The sequence below is a fragment of the Myotis lucifugus genome, unplaced genomic scaffold, assembly GCF_000147115.1.
Source record: "Myotis lucifugus unplaced genomic scaffold, Myoluc2.0 scaffold_513, whole genome shotgun sequence".
In the NCBI taxonomy this organism is placed as follows: Eukaryota; Metazoa; Chordata; class Mammalia; order Chiroptera; family Vespertilionidae; genus Myotis; species Myotis lucifugus.
In genome coordinates, this window is record NW_005871561.1 from 724,634 (window position 1) to 744,539 (window position 19,906).

Sequence of the window (19,906 nt, forward strand, 5' to 3'; positions counted from 1 at the left end):
TTGGATGAAAGCCCAAAGGATGAGGAGAGAGAATAGGAGAAGAGGACAAATGAATGAGCATTAGGGTCAGAAGTTAAGGAGAAGAGAAATCAGCAAAAGAAACCAAGTAGTATAAGAGGAGAACAGGGAGTCCTAGAAGCCAAGTGAGTCCAGAGTAGCAGGGAGAGGGGGGAGCAGCTGTGTGTGGTGCCACTGGTGGGTCAGGTGAGAGAAGGACTGAGCATTAACGTGGTGATTTACTAGCCATGTGGAGGTCATTGATGACTTGGATTAGAATATGTTTGGGAGAGAGTGAGAGTAGATGAATGAGATAACCAGTGTCGACAACTCTTGAGACCTAATGCACAGGGGAGCAAAGGAATGGGGTAGTGGGGAACGTGGTCATGAGTTCTTGTTTTTAACGGAAGAAATAATAGTGTTTACAGGACAGGCTGATGGTATGAGCTTGTGAGTGCAGTAACAAATTGATGACGGAGGCAGAAGAGAGAATTGCTGGTATAGGCAAGAGAGGGTGGGGATTATTGTAATTTGGAGGGCTGATTTTAGAGTAACTGGTGTGGAAAATTCGTCTCTCACTGATGGCTGAAGGCAGGCGGACTTCTCGGGTATAAATGCACATGGTGATGGGAGCCCCTGGCAGCTCTTTTCTCAGTGAAAAAGGAAGTAGGATCATTGGCTGAGAGGGGATGTTGGGGGAGCTGGTGGAGGAGAGAGGAAGTTATTGGTTTATTTCTATCTCCCTTGAGCCTTAAGTTTTGGTAGCGGCATGAATAGCACATTGCTAATACTTTGTTGGAACAGGAAGATATTATCCTCTGTCTTACGTTCCTTGCTGGGATCTGTCTTTTGGGTTACAGGGATGTGAACACCACCATCATGGAGCTCCTGATCATGGTATATGCGTGTAAGACCTCTTGTGCCAAAAGCATTATTGGTGTGATCCCCTACTTCCCTTACAGCAAGCAGTGCAAGATGAGAAAAAGAGGCTCCATTGTTTCCAAATTGCTGGCTTCAATGATGTGTAAAGCTGGTAAGAATGGCAGATATTTGATAATTAATTGGGATCCTGAGAGTTTTATTTTTACCTTAGAAATTGTAAAGCATTTTTAAGACTATATTGGAATGCTAAACAGAGTAAAAAAAGTGATACAGTTTTAATTTCATTTATTTTTAAATTTTTTTTATGATTTTTTTTGTTTTGTTAAAGAAGGGAGAGGGAGAGAGAGAAAAACACACACATCGATGTGAGAAACATCAATCACTGCCCCCTCCCGGGAACCCAGCCTGCAGCCCAGGCTTATGCCTCCACAGGGAGTCGAAACAGCAACCTTTCAGTGCACGGGACAGTGCCCAGCCACTAGCTACACTGGCCAGGGCTGATACAGCTTTGAAAGTTAACTAATTGATGAGAAAACAGTACAGAGAATTCTTTGCTGTTTCCAAGTCCCCAAAACACAAAGGTAACGAGAACAATTTATTTTTTCCTAAATTCTTTGTTTAAAAATTATATTGAACTCTGCTGCGGTGGCTCAGTGGTTGAGTGTCGACCAAGAACCAGAAGGTGAAGGTTCATTTCCCAGTCAGGGCACATGCCCAGGTTGCTGGCTCGTTCCCAATAGGGGGCATGCAGGAGGCAGCCGATCGATGATTCTCTCTTATCATTGATGTTTCTATCTCTCTCTCCCTCTCCCTTCCTCTCTGAAATAAAAAAAAAATGTACAGTCTCTCCCTCTTGAGTAGGGAAAAACCCAGTTCTCTAATTCTCTTCCTCCTGTGTGACTCCTTTACTGCTCACACGGAACACTTCACTTCTGACACTTTTGGTCACTAACTGTGTAGTTTTTCCCTAAACCTAGCAATTTTCCATGACATCAGCTAGGAGCCCCACAATTTTACTAAATTCTGACATTATCTACCTGGAGATACTGTCTGATCCCACAGATTAAGGGCTCAGCCTCACAAAACTGGCCCACCCCTTGCAGATGCTAGTGGAGGTTGTTACCTGTGCTTCACACCAATTGGCTATAAAACTGAGGTTTCCCTATCTTCTTCTCAGATTCCATTAATTTGTTAGAGCAGCTCAGAGAATTTAAGAAAGCAGTTTACTTACTGTTTACCAGCTTATTATAAAAAGTTAAGGATACAGATGACCATACAGATGGAAAAGGTGTGTAGGGCAGGATATGTGGGACTAAGGGGCATGGAGCTTCGATGCCCTCAGGGTTTACCACTCTTCCCAGCGCCTCCACCTGTTCACCAACTTGGAAAGTCTCCACTACCTGTGCTATTGGCATTTCATGGAGCTTCCCCATAGGCATAATCAATCATTAACTCCATTTCTAACTCCTCTCCCCTCTCTGGAGATGTGGGGGTGGGGCTGAAAATCCCAAGTTTCTAATCCTGGCTGGTCTTTCCAGTGACAGGCGCCCCAGCCAGGAGCCATCCAGGGGCTCACCCCGAGTCACCTCATTAGAACAACTGAGGCTCCTAGCTCTTTTCACTTAGCAAATCACAAGGGTTTAGGAGCTGGGTGCCAGAAACCAGGGACAGAGACCAGTTTTTATTTATTCTGTTATCTCCCAATCTCATACTAAAATATCTGATATAAAGATGCTAAATTTGTTTTGATGAGAGCAATTTTAAATCGTAATTTATCACATTATATATAGTATCCTATTTTATATTGTATTTATACAGTGCAACTTATTTTATATAGTACTAATGTCATACAGTACAGTTCAACACATAAACTAGTTATGTGCTTGTGTCTGCTTTATTTTCAAAGGTCTGACTCATCTTATTACTATGGATTTACACCAAAAGGAAATTCAGGGCTTCTTCAATATTCCTGTTGATAATTTAAGAGCTTCTCCCTTCTTATTACAATATATTCAAGAAGAGGTAAGCTAGCTCAAACTATTTTTATTTTAATGTTCTTTTTAAAGTTGAAAGACATTTCCATGTCCTTGGGTTGTCCATAAAGGATTAAAACTTGATATATTCTGCTTAAAGTACTATTTACTTTAGAAATGTAACTCACCATGTTTTAAAATTCTTAATCTTTAACATATTTCTTTTGCTAAGTTCTTAAGATTGCTTTTTCTTCTTTTGGACCTCAGGTACCTAGGATTGGACTACACATGATTATGATAACTCACTCTCATCATTGTCCATGTGTGGTCCAGGCCCTCTTTTATGTATCCATCTTTCTACCTTCTCTCTCTGTCCAGTTACAGTAGTCACCATCCATGACAGCACCACCCAGCAAGTAAATTAAAATCATCATAACAACTTAGAATCATCTCATGAGGTCCTTCTCTGTTCCACCCCCTGCCTCCCCCACCTGAGGAAACCATCATCCTGAATCTTGATTCATTTTTCTCCCAGTTTTTGTTATTTAAAACACAAAAAGTATATTTTTAAACTTTATCAAAAAGAATCAAACTGTGTAAACTTGGGAATTTTTCACTTGATGTTACATTATTAAGATTCAGCCATATTGTGTCACAGTTTATCTTTTTTTTTTTTAAGAATAGTTTATTGATTTTACAGAGAGAGAAAGGGATGGGGGGAGAGAGGGACAGAGAGAGAGAGAGAAAGAAATATTGATGTGAGAGTAAAACATTGATCAAGCCTGCAACCTGGGCATGTGCCCTGACAGGAATCAAACCAGCAACTTTTCAGTACATGGGAGGATGCCCAAGCAAGTGAGCTACCCTGGCCAGGACACAGTTCATCCATTTTGACTACTGAAAAAGACTTACTGTGCCGCTGTTATCACAGTCTATCTCAGGGGTCCTCAAACTACGGCCCGCGGGCCACATGCAAATACAAATATTGTATTTGTTCCCGTTTCGTTTTTTTACTTCAAAATAAGATAATGTGCAGTGTGCATAGGAATTTGTTCATAGTTTTTTTTAAACTATAGTCCGGCCCTCCAACGGTCTGAGGGACAGTGAACTGGCCCCTTGTTTAAAAAGTTTGAGGACCTCTGATCTATCTATATAAAAGGCTAATATGCTAAGTGTCCTTCCCTCCGTCCAGGTAATGACATCAAGTAGCAATGCCCGGCTTCCTCTCCCTAGCGACTAGCTTCCTTGCATTTTCTTCATCCCAGGAACATGGCTTGCTTTATAGCCAGGTAGAAACAGTTTACACTTTAACCAAATGTCTGTGAAGTGTTTTCCCGTGCCTCATCTCATGTGATCCTCACAGAAGTCCTGGAGTGGGTAGATAGGAGACTCGGTAGAATTCTATTTTCTTTTCATTAGTCGGAAAAATGGAGATTTAGAAAGCTTAGGAACTTGACCCGACTGAAAAGAAGTAAGAAATAGTGGACCTTGAAAATGACTTCAGGTTTTCTCACTGCGTAGAATGTAGTCAAACACTACTGCAGTTAAATATTTTACCCTTTGTTCTCCCTGCGTGATCTACAATAATAATCTGCTTTGTGTTGATATTTACTCCTGTGTTGCTGACAATTACCTGGAAGAGAAGTTGTGCTTCACTGGGCTGGAAAAAGTTTAGCTACATCAGAAAGCAGGTCTAATTAAGCAAGTTTGTTCTATATCTGTAAAAGGCTAAGTTGACTTGCGCATGTGCGATACATATAAAGCTCTTGCTGGTGCCAGTCACATGCGTGTTTGTGTTTCCATTTGTCCTTGTCGATTGTGAATTTTGTTGACACTTCTATTATAGAGAAAGGGCGAATAGCGATATTAAAATATTTCTTCTAATTAAGTTCCTTGCAATGAGCATGAATTCGTGTACCAGGCCACTAGTCTACATTTAAAATTTTTAAAGTAGATACTGCAAAAATTACAATTTTCTGAAAACTTAGTATTTAATAGATATTGTAAAAATTGCAATTATACGAAGAGGCTGTATTAATTTATACGTCCAGTAGCAGTGCTATGATAGTACCTGTTTCCCTGGGCCTTAATTTTGCTAATTTAATGGACAAAACAACCTTCCTTGAATTTTTACTCCCCTGGTATCTAGTATGATTGAGCATCTTATCATGGGGGAGGCTTTTTCTGGGGGGCGGGGAAGGGACAGAATTTCCTCCATCTAAAATAGTGTTTTCTCCTGGCCGGTGTGGCTCAGCGCTTGAGTGTCGACCTATGAACCAAGGAGGTCATTGTTCACTTCCTAGTGAGGGCACATGCCCAGGTTGCGGGCTCAATCCCTAGTAGGGGGTGTGCAGGAGGCAGCCCATCAATGATTCTCTCTGGTCATTGATGTTTCTGTCTCTCTCTCCCTCTCCCTTCCTCTCTGAAATCAATACAAATATATTTAAAAAATAAAATAAAATAGTGTTTTATTTTCTTGCTGTGATTTTGGAATTTCAGCAGGTGTGTCTGGGGTGGATCTTTTTTTCCCACCGATTTCTCTAGATATTCAGTGGGTCCCTTTCATTCTTTGGGAATCCTTTTCCTTATAATTTGAATATTTCATTCTTTATTTTTTAATTCTTTGGGAAACTGTTATGTGTAGTCTCTATATTGTTTAACTCTTTTTCTTAAAGTTTGTGTTCTTATATCCCTCATTGTGGGAAAATTCCGTGGCCTGATCTCCCAGGTTTGTTATTCAGTTGTGTCTGTAGCTCAGGGACGGGGTTTTTTTTTTGGACCATAATCACTTCCACCTCCTGGATTTCTTTTTGGTTCTTTTTCATAGCAGCTTGTTTTTTCTTTATAAATATGTTTTTCTGCTTTAACTTTTGTGGAGAAAATAGACCTATTTTTATGGATGAGTCCTTTCTTCACTGTTTTCTTGGTTATTTCCTCTCTTGGCTGGATTTGATCATGTTTGATAAGGCAAGGAAGTACATAAGCTGGTTTAGAAAGATTTCTAGCAAAAATAAGAAAAGTGCCTAAATTTAAATATTTTTTTTGCTATCTTACTCACTGACAGTGTTGGATAAATTAGGCCTTCCTGAAGGACATAAGATCCATGTGGTTATGCTGGATGTATCTATAATAGAGCCTTCTTCAGATTAATCAGTTGTTTGTTTGTTTACTAAGCATTTATTACTTAGTGCTTCCCATGTGCTAAGAATTGTACAAGGTGCTAGTGATTATTTTAAGTGCTTATATTAAAATTTATTAAACTGGCATAATTGTGAGAAAAAGCTATGGGGATTTATTTGAATGAAATTTCTGGTATATAACTTAATGAAGTGATTAAATTTTAAGAACATAAAATATTGCCAAGATGAAGTCAGAAATAAATACTGTGCCCTGGCCAGTGTGACTCAGTTGTTGAGTGTCATCCTGTGCATCAAAAGGTTTCTGGTTCAATTCCCGTTCAGGACACATGTCCAGGTTGTGGGCTTGATCCCCAGTAGGTGGCATGGGGAGGCAGTTGATCACTGTCTCTTTCTCTCTCTCCCCCCTCCCCCCCCCCCACTCCCTCCCTGTCTCTCTCTTCCTCCCTCCCTTCCCAATAAAAATAAATAAATAAAAAGAGCCCGGCTGGTGTAGCTTAGTGATTGAGCATTAGCCTATGAACCAGGAGGTCATGGTTTGATTCCCCATCAGGGCACATGCCCGTGTTGTGGACTCGATCCCCAGCCAATCAGTGATTCTCTCTCATTATTGATGTTTCTATCTCCCTGTCCCTTCCTCTCTCTCTTTATATAAAGTAAACTACTGCTCAGCTTAAAAATAATTCTGCCTTCTAAACTCTCAGAAGTTGATAATAGGTATATCTTCAATATATTCTCACTAGCATAGATCACTTCAAGTGTTAAACTTTATTGACTCCAGAGCACACTGATATTTTAGTTATTTTTGTAAGGGCTCTTAATCTTCTATAATAATACAAGTGTAATATGCTAATTAGACTGACGTCCTTCCAGACATCCTTCCAGACAACCTTCTGGACACTGCGGGGGCTGCGAGGGAAGCCCGGGTCCCTGGTGCCTGCTGACAGCTGAGGGAAGCCTGGGTCCCGGGTGCCAGAGGGAAGCCGGTGCTGGCAGCCGGGGGAAGGAAGGCAGGCCTACTCTTGCATGAATTTCATGCATCAGGCCTCTAGTGTCCTTATAAAACAGCACTGGGCTGATTGTCTTTAACAAATTGGTTTCTTCACTATATGACTAAAATATGGTCAATAGTCCTTTGTTTGGATGCACTAATTTGGAACTTGACAATTACAGTACCTTGGGTTCAGATTGGATGGATATCATCCTGGCAATATGAAATGACAACTTCCTGAGACTGACTATAAAAATGTCTTTATACCATATACGTGAGCTAATCACCAATTAGCTGGAGTTTTTTCTTCAAAGAGGTCTGTGAGGCTTATTTCTTAATAATATTTTTTCCTGAGAAAACACACACACACACAAATGAAAAATAATATTTTGCTAGGTAGGTGTTTCTTCGTTTTCCAAAGGAGAAATTTGCTTTGGACTTTTATCTTCTTGGAAAATTTTCAAGTGACCAAAATTCATTTTTGAGTCCAATGCACTGTTCCTTTTTTGTTTGTTAATCCTCACCTGAGAATATTTTTTTTCACTGCTTTTTCAGAGAGAGTAGAAGGAGGGGAGGGAGAGAGAGACATCTATGTGGGAGAGACGCATGGACTGGTTGCCTCCGGTATGTACCCCGACCTGGGAATCGAACCCATGACCTTTCCATGCTCGGGCCCATGGTCTAACCACTGAGAACACCGGCTAGCGCTCCACCGTTCCTTTCCATTGACTGTTGAGTGTTGGTGTGCATAGCCTTATGGAGTCATGGCAGTAATCCCTGGCCTCTCTGTCACAGATCCCGGATTACAGGAATGCAGTGATTGTAGCCAAGTCTCCAGCCTCAGCCAAGAGGTAGGTGGGAGCTCACGCCTGAGCATTCCTCCATCCACACCCAGGGGTCAGTCCTCCATCAGATCCCCGGTGTTCTGGTTTCAACCCCAGTAGTTCACTGGTGTCCCTTATTTTTATTTCATGGACTGGCAGTTTAACAGATTGTTTGCAGACTTCATTTATTAAGTGATGATGATTAGTTTTTCTTTCTTTTTCAACCCCAATCTGTGACCACCAGTCATATTTATTTTACCAAAGTCATCCAGGTCTGGGGAATCCCAACCTAGCACTTCCCTCACTCCCAGACTGGCAGCTGCTTGTTGTTGATCTTCCAACCTAGCATTTATAATATTAGCAAATATATTTCGTAGTTGTTTGCTGCCTTGAACTCAGTAATTTATTAACAGAATTGTATCCAGCCCAGTGGCCACTATTGGTATGTGTTAAAAGGTGACATTTTACAAAACGAAAACACCCTGAGGCATTCAAATAGCCCCGAGTAACTGATGAGTCAGTAATACAGTACGCAGGGTTGTATTTGGGCTAAGAGGGTCTCATGTACCACTGTTTTCTGGAAAAGCCACTCTGTTGGAGAGGGAAAGAACAAAATCAAATGTAGGAAGGAATAAAATATTTTTCCTAAAAAATCTCTTTTAAACTTATTTTCCACAATTGAATACCTTTGCTCACTGGATCATTGTTGAGTCCTGTGGGATGCAGGAAAGCATCGGTACCTCCCGCCTCGCCCCGTGGACTGTTAATGTTGAAGGATGGAGAACTTGCACATACTGAGCCGTTGACTTAGGAAGGTTATAGAGCAGTGGTTTTCCATCAGAGATGAAGAAGGGCAGTTCGACTATTACTTAGGTTGCTCTTGTGACGAGCATGATGTGCCACGTTCTTAGAGCTGCCTCGTGCAGCCAGGGCTGTGCCCGCACACGCTTCCTTCAAGAAGCTGCGTCACAGAGCCTCGCATCGTCCATTGAGAAAGCCATAGTAAACTGCCTCATTTTGGAATATAAACATTCCAAACAGCTTTTTCAAACATTTGTGCAAAGGCTGAACTAATTAAAATTTAGTAATTTATTTTTCTGTGATGTATAGACTTTTTAAAAAAAAAAAAAGATATTTTATTGATTTTTTATAGAGAAGAGGGGAGAGGGATAGAGAGTTAGAAACATCAATGAGAGAGAAACATCCATCAGCTGCCTCCTGCACACCCCCTACTGGGGATGTGCCCGCAACCAAGGTACATGCCCTTGACCGGAACCAAACCTGGGACCTTTCAGTTTGCAGGCCGCCGCTCTATCCACTGAGCCAAGCCGGCCAGGGCTGATGTATAGACTTTTAAAAAATTAAGGTAAAAATCACATAACATACAATTAACCATTTTTTAAGTATATAGTTCACTGGAATCCAGTGCATTCACAAGGTTTTGCAATGACCACCTCACTCCAGAATACCCTGTACTCACCATGTAATCACTCTCCACCCCTTCCCCCCAGCCCTGGCAGCCGTAACCTGCTTCTGTCTCTGGATTTGCTTATTCTGGATATTTCATAGAAATGGAAGCACACATTAAATGGCCTTTTGTGTTTGGTTTCTTTCACTTAGCATAATGTTTTCGAGGGCCAGATAGCTCTGTGTTGGTATTTCACGTCTTTTTATGGCTGAATAATACTCCGTTGTATGGATGTGCTATACTTGATCTGTTCATCGTTGATGGACATTGGGGTTGTTTCTACGTTTCGGCTGTTTGGAGTAGCTGTGAACATTTGTTTGTAAGTTTCAACGTTGACACATGTTTTCATTTCTTGTGGATGTATGCCTAGGATTGGAATTGCTAGGTCAGGGTACCTCTATTTACATTTTTGAGGGACCACCAAACTTTTTTCCATTCTCACCAGCAACGTACAAGGGTTCTAATTTCTCCACATTATTACCAACACTTATTTTCTGTTTTTTATTTTTTATTATAGCCATCCTAAGTGGGTATGAAATGGTATCTCATTGTGGTTTTGTTTTGTTTTGTGTTTTCTGTTGTTAATCCTCACCAGAGGATATTTTCTCTCGTTGATTTTAGAGAGAATGGAAGGGAGGGGCTGAGACAGAGTGAGAGAAATACTGATCTGAGGGATTGGTTGCCTCCCACACACTCCCTGACCAGGGCCTGGGATTGACCTGCAACCCAGGTACGAGCCCTTGACTAGAATTGAACCTTCGACCCTTCAGTCCAAGGGCCGATGCTCTAATCACTGAATCAAACCGGCTAGGACTTATTATGGTTTTTGTTTGTTTTTATGTTTTTGGTTAATCCTCACCTGAGGATATTTTTTCCATTGATTTTTAGAGAGAGTGGGAAGGAGGGAGGGAGGGAGGGAGGGAGAGAGAGAGAGACAGACAGGCAGGCAGACAGACAGACAGACAGACATTGATTGGCTGCCTCCCGAATGTGACTCAACTGGGGCCAAGGATTGAACCTGCATCCTGGGTACATGCCCTTGACTGGGACCCTTTGCTGCATGGGTCGACGCTCTAACTACATAGCCACACTGGCTGGACTTTCATGTGGTTTTGATTTGGATTTCTAGTTATTAATGATGTTGAGCATCTTTTCATGTGCTTGTGGCCATTAGTATATCTTTGGACAAATGTCTACTCAAATGCTTTGCTTCTTTTAATTATTTTATTTTGAAATTAATCAATGTTTAATTAAAATGTCTACAAATATATGCCCGGCTGGTGTGGTTCAGTGGTTGAGTGTCAACCTATGAACCAGGATTCACGGTTCAATTCCTGGTCAGGGCACATGCGCTGGTTGCAGGCTCGATCCCCAGTAGGTAGGGTCAGGAGGCAGCCTATCAGTGATTCTCTGTCCTCATTGATGTTTCTGTCTGTCTCTCCCTCTCCTTTTCTTACTGAAATCAATAAAAAGTTACAATACTAGAGGCCCAGAAAGATCCTGAAATGGCCCTGAATGCTGGAAAGCTGCCATGGGTAGATCACAGAACTCTCATATCCAAGTCCTGTGATCAGAGAACTCTCATATCCAAGTCTGGTGCTGCTCCCGTCCAGCCCAGATCCTGAACAGAAAGCTGACGTTCTAAAGCTGGACTCAGTTCATTCACTGTTGGGGTGAGAAAATATCCCAACTCCCAACTCTCTTGATGGACAGGGCTCCAAATATCACCCACTGATTGGGGGGAAGGCTGCCCATGTTGGCGGCTGGGAAAGCCAATTAGCCAAGGACATTATGTTGTGGCAGGTGTCTGGAAGAATCAGATAGTGTCGTGATCTCAAAAAGGAAAAGTAGTTGCTTCTGCTTCTCCTCCTCGCTCCCGTATGCATCTCCTGAGTCCCGGGGAGGGCTTTGAGCCAGCAGCCTTTGCTTATTTTTAAATGGGGTTGTCTGTCTTTTTGTGGTTGAGTTGTAGAACTTCTTTTTTTTTTTTTTTAAATTTTTTTTAAAGTATATTTTATTGATTTTTAACAGAGAGGAAGGGAGAGAGATAGAGAGTTAGAAACATCGATCAGCTGCCTCCTGCACATCTCCCACTGGGGATGTGCCCGCAACCCAGGTACATGCCCTTGACCGGAATCGAACCCAGGACCTTTCAGTCCGCAGGCCGACGCTCTATCCACTGAGCCAAACCGGTTTCGGCAGAACTTCTTTATATAGTCTAAATACTAGACCCTTCTCAGATTATATGGTTTGCAATTATTTTACTCCATTCTGTAGGTTGTCTTTTCCCATTCTTGATATGTCCTTTGATGTACAAAAGTTTTTAATTTTTATGAAGTCTAATTTAGCTTTTTCTGTATCATGTCTAAGGAGGCAATGCTAAATCCAAGGTATTAAGTCTTGCCCCTATGTTTTCTCTTAATAGTTTAGTTTTAGCTCTTATACTGGGTTGGAGAGCTGTTTTGTATATGGCGTGAGGTAAGCCTTCAGCCTCTTCCTTTTCCCCGTGATCATCCAGTGCAGTCGTCCCGCACTGTCTGTTGAAAAGACTCTTCTTTCCCCCTTGGATGACTTGGCACCGTGTTAGAAACAATTGGCTGTAGATGTTTATGGCATTTATTTCTGGACCCTCAGTTCTGTTCTGTTACCTGTGTGCCAGTACCACTCTGTTTCGATTACTGTAGTTTTATAGTAACAGATCAAAACAATCAGAAGTGGATGGAAGTGGGAGTATAGATCTTTTATGTGTTCTCCATCAACACCAAGAGGGGCTTGGCCTTGTTACCACTGGGCTGGTGAAAGTCCCGACTCCTAGGCCTCCTCTGACACTACCTTGTGGGGCGGGGGGAAGACCCCTCCTTCCTGCCGAGTTGGGGTGGAAGTCCAGGGTTCACTCTCCACTGACACTGGCAGGTGGGGGCTCATTCCTGCTGAGTAGGGATGAAAGGCCCAGCTCCTACATGGCCTTCTCTTAAGCCACCCATCGGGGGCTTGGGGTGCATCATTATAGCTTGGCAAGGGAGGAAGTGTAGGCCCTTTACTTGGTTTTTACTCACGTGGGAGGGATGCAGCTGCCGTGTTTTCTGTCATGTTTGTCTGGAGTAGGACAGTTACTGTCTTAAAGTTTTCTGACTTGGGAGGCTGCTCCTTTCTTGGTCTTTTGGATAGAGAAAGCAGATTCTTTTGGGGCTCTGTACCATTGGCATTTTGGGGTTGCCGGTTTCTTCAGCTGCTAATCTGGGATAATGCAAAAAGAAAGCCCAGAGGACTCACTGCCATGTCATTTCTCCAGTCCTGAGGTCCCTAGCCAATCAGCATTCTCCTCTCCACCACTGGAGTCTTATGTTTGTTTCATATATATAACTAGAGGCCCGGTGCACGAAATTCATGCACTCAGGAGGGGGGGGGTACCTTAGCTCGGCCTGTGCCCTCTCGCAGTCTGGGAGTCCTCGGGGGATGTCTGACTGACGGTTTAGGCCTGTCAGCAGTTGGACATCCTGAGTGCTGCTGCGGAGGCGGGAGAGGCTCCCACCACCGCCACTGTGCTCGCCAGCCATGAGCCCGGCTTCTGGCTGAGCAGCGCTCCCCCTGTAGGAGCGCACTGACCACCAGGGGGAAGCTCCTGCGTTGCGTGCCTGTCCTCTGGTGGTCAGTGCGTGTCATAACGACCGGTCATTCTGTCGTTCGGTCAATTTGCATATTAGCCTTTTATTAGATAGGATATCCAGGTTTTTAGTTGTACTTTGTGGGAGGACTGCTCCATCTTAGTGGAAGCAGAAATTGCAGCAATGTGTTTTGATAAATTTTCCCCACTAAATATCAGAAGAATGTGATGAACTTTGACTCACCTATCTGGGTAGGCTTTTGGTAATTTCTGTAATTCTCATTTGCATCTAACATCATGTGTTAATGAGATTAACGGATGAGTGGTAGAGTGTTTTTTGTTGAAGTAGCCTTTTGCTACACTCATTTGGCATTTATTAGAACGACAGGGATGTTTGTCACTTATCCATCCAGATGTTTCTTGAGAACCTAGTGCACTAAGTGATGTCAGCCTAGGTGTTTATGGCATTTATCTGGACCCTCAGTTCTATTCTATTGTCTGTGTGCCAGTACCACATGCTCAATATCATTAACCATTAGAAATCCAAGTCAAAACCACAAAAGACGCCCTCAGGGAGCTTATGTCATATGTTTTATTTACTATTGTGGACCGAATGTTTCCCTCCCCCACAGAGTTCAAATGTTGAAATCCTAATCTTATCCAGTGTGGTGGTATTTAGGAGGTGAGGCCTTGGGGTCACGAGGGTGGCGCCCTCTGGGTGGGATTAGTGCCCTATGAGAAGAGAGGGAGAGAGCTTGCTCTGACTCTCTGTTCAATGCCTTCTGAGGGTATGAGAAGATGGCCATCTGCCAGCCAGGAGGACTCCGATCTGCTGATGCCTTGATCTTGACTTCTAGCCTCTAGTGCTGCGAAATAAGTGTCTGATGTTTAAGCCACCCAGTCTGTGTTCTGTTGTAGTAGCTGGAACTGACTAAGACATCTATATTATCTCATTTGATCTTCTCTGCGAGGAGGTCAGCATTTATCTCACAGATGAGGAAGCACACCTAAGGAGATGAAGAAATGTATCCAGGGTGATTCAGCTGTATGTTGTTCACTGGAAGGGAGTGGCACGATGAATGACTTCTTGCAGTGTTTTCCACACCAGTGATGACAGGATTTGAGTCTTGGCCAAATATCAGTGGAATTGATTTGCCCATTTACTGGGTCTTCTCTTCATACATATAGGACTTGGGAGTGTGCTCTCATTGAAGGCATTGTGAAACCTTTGTGGTTAGTTGCACCTAACATAGTAAAGTCAACTTTGTGGCTGGCTGTGTCTCCCATACTATGTAGTAGTGATTTTCTTTCATCCTAAAGTCCTGATTTGCACATTCATCCAGAGTTAGAGTTTGAGATGGTGCTTTCTGGCTTAGTGATATGTCATTTTTTATCTGACTGTTTCTAGCTTCTTCCAAGTTTTTCATTTAGCACCTAACCTTAGAAAACTGCTGTAGCTAATTTAAAGGGCACTACAGCAGCAGGAGCATAGTTAAACTAGGAGTCAGTGGACCTGGGCTTCCACTGGGGGCTTAGCCAGTCTTTGTGAGAACCGTAAGAAGCACAGTCACGCAGTCTCTCCAAGCCTCAGTTTCCTCATCAGCAAAATGAGGGTAACACCTGCACTGCTTGCCTTCTCTTACAGAGTTGAAATAAGCATCAAGGAGCATATGGAAGGATTTTACAAATTAAAATACCACTATGTAGAATGGTGGTTGTTAGTGCCCTTAGAATTCTGAAGCTATTGATGAGTATGTAGAGTTTACATACTCATCAATAACTTGAGTTTTAGAGTTCTTTGACAATGAGCAGTTGTTTTGAATAAGAGGGGTCATCTGAGAGTATAATGTTCCTTTAATAAGAAACAAAACTTGCCTGGTCGGCCTGTCTTAGTGGTTGAGCATAGACCTATGAACCAGGAGGTCATGGTTCAATTCCTGGCAGGGCACATGCCTGGGTTGCAGGCTCGATCCCCAGTGTGGGGTGTGCAGGAGGCAGCCGATCAATGATTCTTTTTCATCATTGATGTTTCTATCTCTCTATCCCTCTCCCTTCTCTGAAATCAATAAAAATAATTTTTTTAAAAAGAAACAAAACTTGCTTTAATGAGTTGTTTGGAATTGTTTTCTTAGAATAACTGAGTGAGTAGAAAAAAAATTTGAGATCCTGTGTTATGTTCTAACCCATAATGAAAACTAACCTGAATCATTGTGCTACCAGTAGCACGGTCGAGTTGCTTTGGAATTTCTCTCTGTGACTGTTCGTGTATAAGCCAATGTGACCCAGAGGGATCATCCTTGATTCTTTTGGTATCAGGTGGGATTTAAGTTCCATGACTAAGTTATGTAAAGTATCCAGAACTAATTTCAGTGTGCACAGAATGATTTTATTTATCATGACAGTACAGTTGGTCCTTGAGCAGTACGGAGGTTAGGGACGCTGACCATCTGCACAGTTGAAAATCTGCGTGTAACTTCAGATTCCCCCAAAACTTAACTACTAGTAGCCTGCTATTGACCAGAAGGCTTATCGATAATATAAACAGTCGATTAACATATTTTTGTATGTTATATGTATTATATACTGTATTCTTGAAATAAAATACGCTAGAGAAAATAATGTTATTAAGAATAGCATAAGGAAGAGAAAATAGAGTGTTTATTGAAAAAAATCCACGTATAAATGGATCCACAGTTTAAACCTATTGTTCAAGAGTTAACAGTGTAGCCTTAAGTAGAGGTCAATAGTGTCTAAACAGCATTACCCTAGGACAGGGGTGGGCAACCTTTTTGTGAGTGCGTGCCAAAACCAGCAAAATCTCTGACTCAAAATTCTTCTGCGTGCCAACCCTAATTTTTTGAGAACATGTTACGCCTACGTGATATTTCTTAAGGTGTATGTATGTGAAGAACCTTGAAGAAATAATAAAATTCATTCGAGCAACAAAAACACAGTATATGATGATGAAAAATACATTTATTTTTTAATGTATACATGTACACTGATAGAAAACTTTATGACTCCGTTTGATATTATCAGTGGGACTTTTGCTGCTGCATCACTGATAACAGAGATTTTACATCAGGTTTATATTTCGTGACCTTCAGAGATATGCACGAGCTACTACTTTCATCCGTCAGGCTACTCCTATTACGAGACTTAACAAAATTCATCACTGAGAACAAAGATTCACAAGCGTATGTGGATGAAACCAAAACACTGGTCAGATCTAGGAAGGCAGGGAGAGGTAAGGCAGAGGCATAGAAATTGCTCTTCCCCTCTCTCGTCAATCCATGTCTATGGTCTTTAAGATAACTTGTTATGTAAAATTATTTATTTATCTTAAGATGCACCTACACTGAATTTATCTGAAAAATAAAAAAGTCGATATTAAGAAAAAAATTGTAAATGGAAGATTATAAGAGAGGGTTTCGAGTGCCAGCAAAAGTTACTGGCGTGCCATGTTTGGCACGCGTGCCTGGGGTTGCCCACCCCTGCCCTAGGAATTGGCAGACCTGTATGGAAAAGAGTTCCTTAGAGGGTGACTAAGGTCGTGATGCAAAGCCAATCTTGAACAGGAAGGAGGAACTAGTCTCTGGTGCCAGCCAGTCTCCATGAGATAAGGATGGGCAAGAGCTAGTGAAGATTCTGCTTTGTATTTGTCTGACTGCTTTTTCTCTCTGAGAATTTCTTTAAAAATTACTTGAATTTTTTAAAAGGATGAATTTAAAGTTATGCAAATGCTATATCTTATATAACTACATGATTATCTCAGTAGACTCAAAGAGCATTTGACAGAATTACTTTCTATTTCTGGTAAAATCTTTATGCAAACTAAGAATAAAAGGGGACTTCCTCATCTGATAAGGGCCATCTATGAAAAACCCATAGCTTGCCCTGGTGGGTATGCTCGTGTGGAGCATCCGCCCTTGAACCAAAGGGTGGCAGGTTCGATTTCCGGGAAAGGTCATGTATGTGGGTTGTAGTTTTGATCCCAGGCCCCGACAGGAGCCACATGCAGGAAGCAACCAGTTGATGTGTCTCTTTTGTATCGATGTTTCTCTTCCTCTCCCTCTCTGAAATTCAGTGGAGCCCTAGCTAGTTTGGCTCATGAATAGAGCATCGGCCTGCAGACTGAAGGGTCCTGGGTTTGATTCCAGTCAAGGGCACATGCCTGGGTTGCAGGCTAATCCCCAGTAGGGGGTGTGTAGGAGGCAGCTGGTCAATGATTCTTTTCATCACTGATGTTTCTGTCTCTCCCTCTCCCTTCTCTCTGAAATCAATAAAAATATATTAAAAAACAAACAAACAAACAAACCCACAGCTAACATCACACTTAATGGTGAGAGACTGAAAGCTTTCCCCTGAGATCAGGAATGAGATGATATATCTTCTCCCTACTTCTATTTGGCACTGTGCTGGAGATTCTGGATAGTTTAAAAAGAGAGAGAGATCCAGTATGAAAAGGAAGAAGTAAAACAGTCCTAATTTGCAGGTAGCATGATTATTTATGTAGAAAAATATGATGAAACCTACAAAAGTGCAATTAGAACTAATAAATCAGTTTAGCAAGTTTGCAGATTACAAGGTCAATAAACAAAAATCAATTGAATTTCTATATACTAACAATGAATGGTTGGAAATTGCATCAAATTAAGTGAAACAGGTAAACCTAAGCTGTTCAAGACTTGTACACTGAAAAATGCAGAACATTACTAAGAAAAATTAAAGACCTAAATGAGTGGAGGAGGATGATGTGTTCATGGGTCAAAAGACTCAATATTGTTAAGATGTCATTTCTCCTCAAATTGAGAATATAGAATTGAGACCCCCTCCTCCCCAATCAAAATTTCAGCAGGCTTTTTTGTAGCAAGTGACAGGCTGATTCTAAAATTCATATGGAAATTTAAAGAACCTAAAATAGGCAAAACATCTGAAAAAGAACAAAGTTGAAGATCTAACACTATCTGAATTTAAGACTCATATAAAGCTAAAGCAATCATGAGTATGTGCTATTGGAATAAAAATAGAAATATAGACCAGTAGAACAAAATCGGGAGTCGTAAAATAGACCCATATGTATCTATAATACTGTTTTCAACAGATGTGCAAAGGCAAGTTAGTGGAGAAAGTCTTGAACAAATGGTGATGGGATAATTGGATGTTCATGTGTAAAATAAAATGACTCTTGAGTGATACCTCATATAACTTACAGAAATTAACTAAAAATGAATCATAAACCTAAATGTAAAATCTAAAACTGTAAAAGGGGGGGTAAGAGATCAACTGAAGGACTTGTATGCATGCATATAAGCATAACCAATGGACATAAGACACTGGGGGGTAGGGGAGGCCAGGGGATTGTCAAGGGGGGGAAAGGAGACATATGTAATAGTCTTTGTAATACTTTAAGCACAAAAAAAAAAAAAGAAAGAAAAACTAGGCAAAAGGTAAAAAAAAAATAAAAAATAAAAAAAACTGTAAAAGTTCTAGAGGAAAACAGAAGAAAATCTTTGTGATCTTGGCTTAGGCAAAGATTTCATAAATATAACACCAATAGCACAATTTCATAGACAAAATTGTTAATTTTGGTGTGTCAAAACTAAGAATGCTCTCCAGAAGACATTTGGAGAATGACAGGAGAAGGCCCAGATTGGAAGAAAATATTTGTAAAGCATATATCTGATAAGGGACTTATATTCGGGACATATTACAAAACTAGCAAAAGATAAACAGCCCCTTTACCAAAGAATATACATGGACGGCAAATAAGCACATGAAAAAATGGTCAACACCATTTGTCTTGAGGGAAGTCCAAATTGAAACCACAATGAAGTGCCCCTACAGACCATTAGAATGGATAATTGTAAAATGACTGACCACACCAAGTGCTGGCGAGAATGGGGAGGAACAGGAACCCTCATGGGAATGAAAGATGGTATAACCACTTTGGTCCTTTTTTGTTTTTGTTAATCCTCACCTGAGGGTATTTTTGCCATTTCTTTTCAGAGAGAGTGGAAGGGGGGGGGGGGGGAGAGATAGAGAGAGAGAGAGAGAGAGACAGTCACAGAGAGACACATTGACTGGTTGCCTACTGTGGGCAAGGTGCATGCCCTTGACCCAAGACCCTTCAGTGCATGGGCTGACGTGATCACTGAGCAACACTGGCCAGGGCTGTTTTTTTTTTTAAAGAGTTAAATATATGCCTACCATATGATCCAGCCATTCTACTCTTAGGTATTTACCCAAGAGAAAAGAAAGCATGAGTCCATACAAAGATTTATACATGAATGTTCACAGCAGTTTTGTAATAGCTCAAAACTAGAAACAACTCAAAAGTCCATCAACAAGTAAACGGACAAACTGTGGAGACCTATACAATGAACTGTTACTCAGCAATGAAAGGGATGGCCTGCTGACGCACACTGTATCGCGAATGGACCTCCAAAGCGTTATGCTGAGTGGGTGAAGTGAGACACAAGAGGACTACATGCTCTGATTCCACATCTGAAATCTGCGGTGACAGAAAGCGGATCACTGGTGGCTGGTGCTGGAAGGAGAAATTACAGAAGGGCATAAGGAAACGTTTGTCAGGATAAATACTTTCATTGTCTTGGTTATGCTAATGTTTATATGGATATCTACATGCATCAGAGTTTATCCTATCTAATAAAAGAGAAACATGGTAATTAGCTGTACAGCCGCTACCCTTCCCATTGGCTAATCACTGAGATATGCAAATTAACTGCCAACCAAGATGGCGGCCGGCAGCCAGGCAGCTGATGCGAACAGGGAGGCTTGCTTGCTTCAGTGACGGAGGAAGCCAAGCTTCCCCGCCTGCCTTGCCGGCCTCTCAGCTGCACTCTAAGCAACATTGTAACAAATATAGAAGCTAAACAAAACCCCGGGCTTCAGCCAGCAGGACCGCAACATTGTTTCAAATACAGAAGGTAAACAAAGGCCAGAAACCTGCTTTCAGCAGCAGAGGTCTCATAGCTGGAGCCGAGCCTCAGAGCTAAAGCTGGCCCAG

The 19,906-nt window shown here is 41.7% G+C and overlaps 1 protein-coding gene across 5 annotated transcripts in view; it reads left to right on the top strand.

The window, feature by feature from the left end:
• The window catches only part of PRPSAP2 (phosphoribosyl pyrophosphate synthetase associated protein 2), a 57,331-nt gene that overhangs the window by 18,142 nt on the left and 19,283 nt on the right, over nucleotides 1–19,906 (top strand). For 4 of the 5 annotated variants that reach the window (XM_023745076.1, XM_023745078.1, XM_006103856.3 and 1 more), the window contains 3 exons: nucleotides 858–1,030; nucleotides 2,786–2,901; nucleotides 7,776–7,831. In XM_023745076.1, the coding sequence (XP_023600844.1) occupies nucleotides 858–1,030; nucleotides 2,786–2,901; nucleotides 7,776–7,831 (345 nt within the window). The remainder of the gene's footprint in view (nucleotides 1–857; nucleotides 1,031–2,785; nucleotides 2,902–7,775; nucleotides 7,832–19,906) is intronic. The other variant, XM_023745077.1, reaches the window with a different exon arrangement.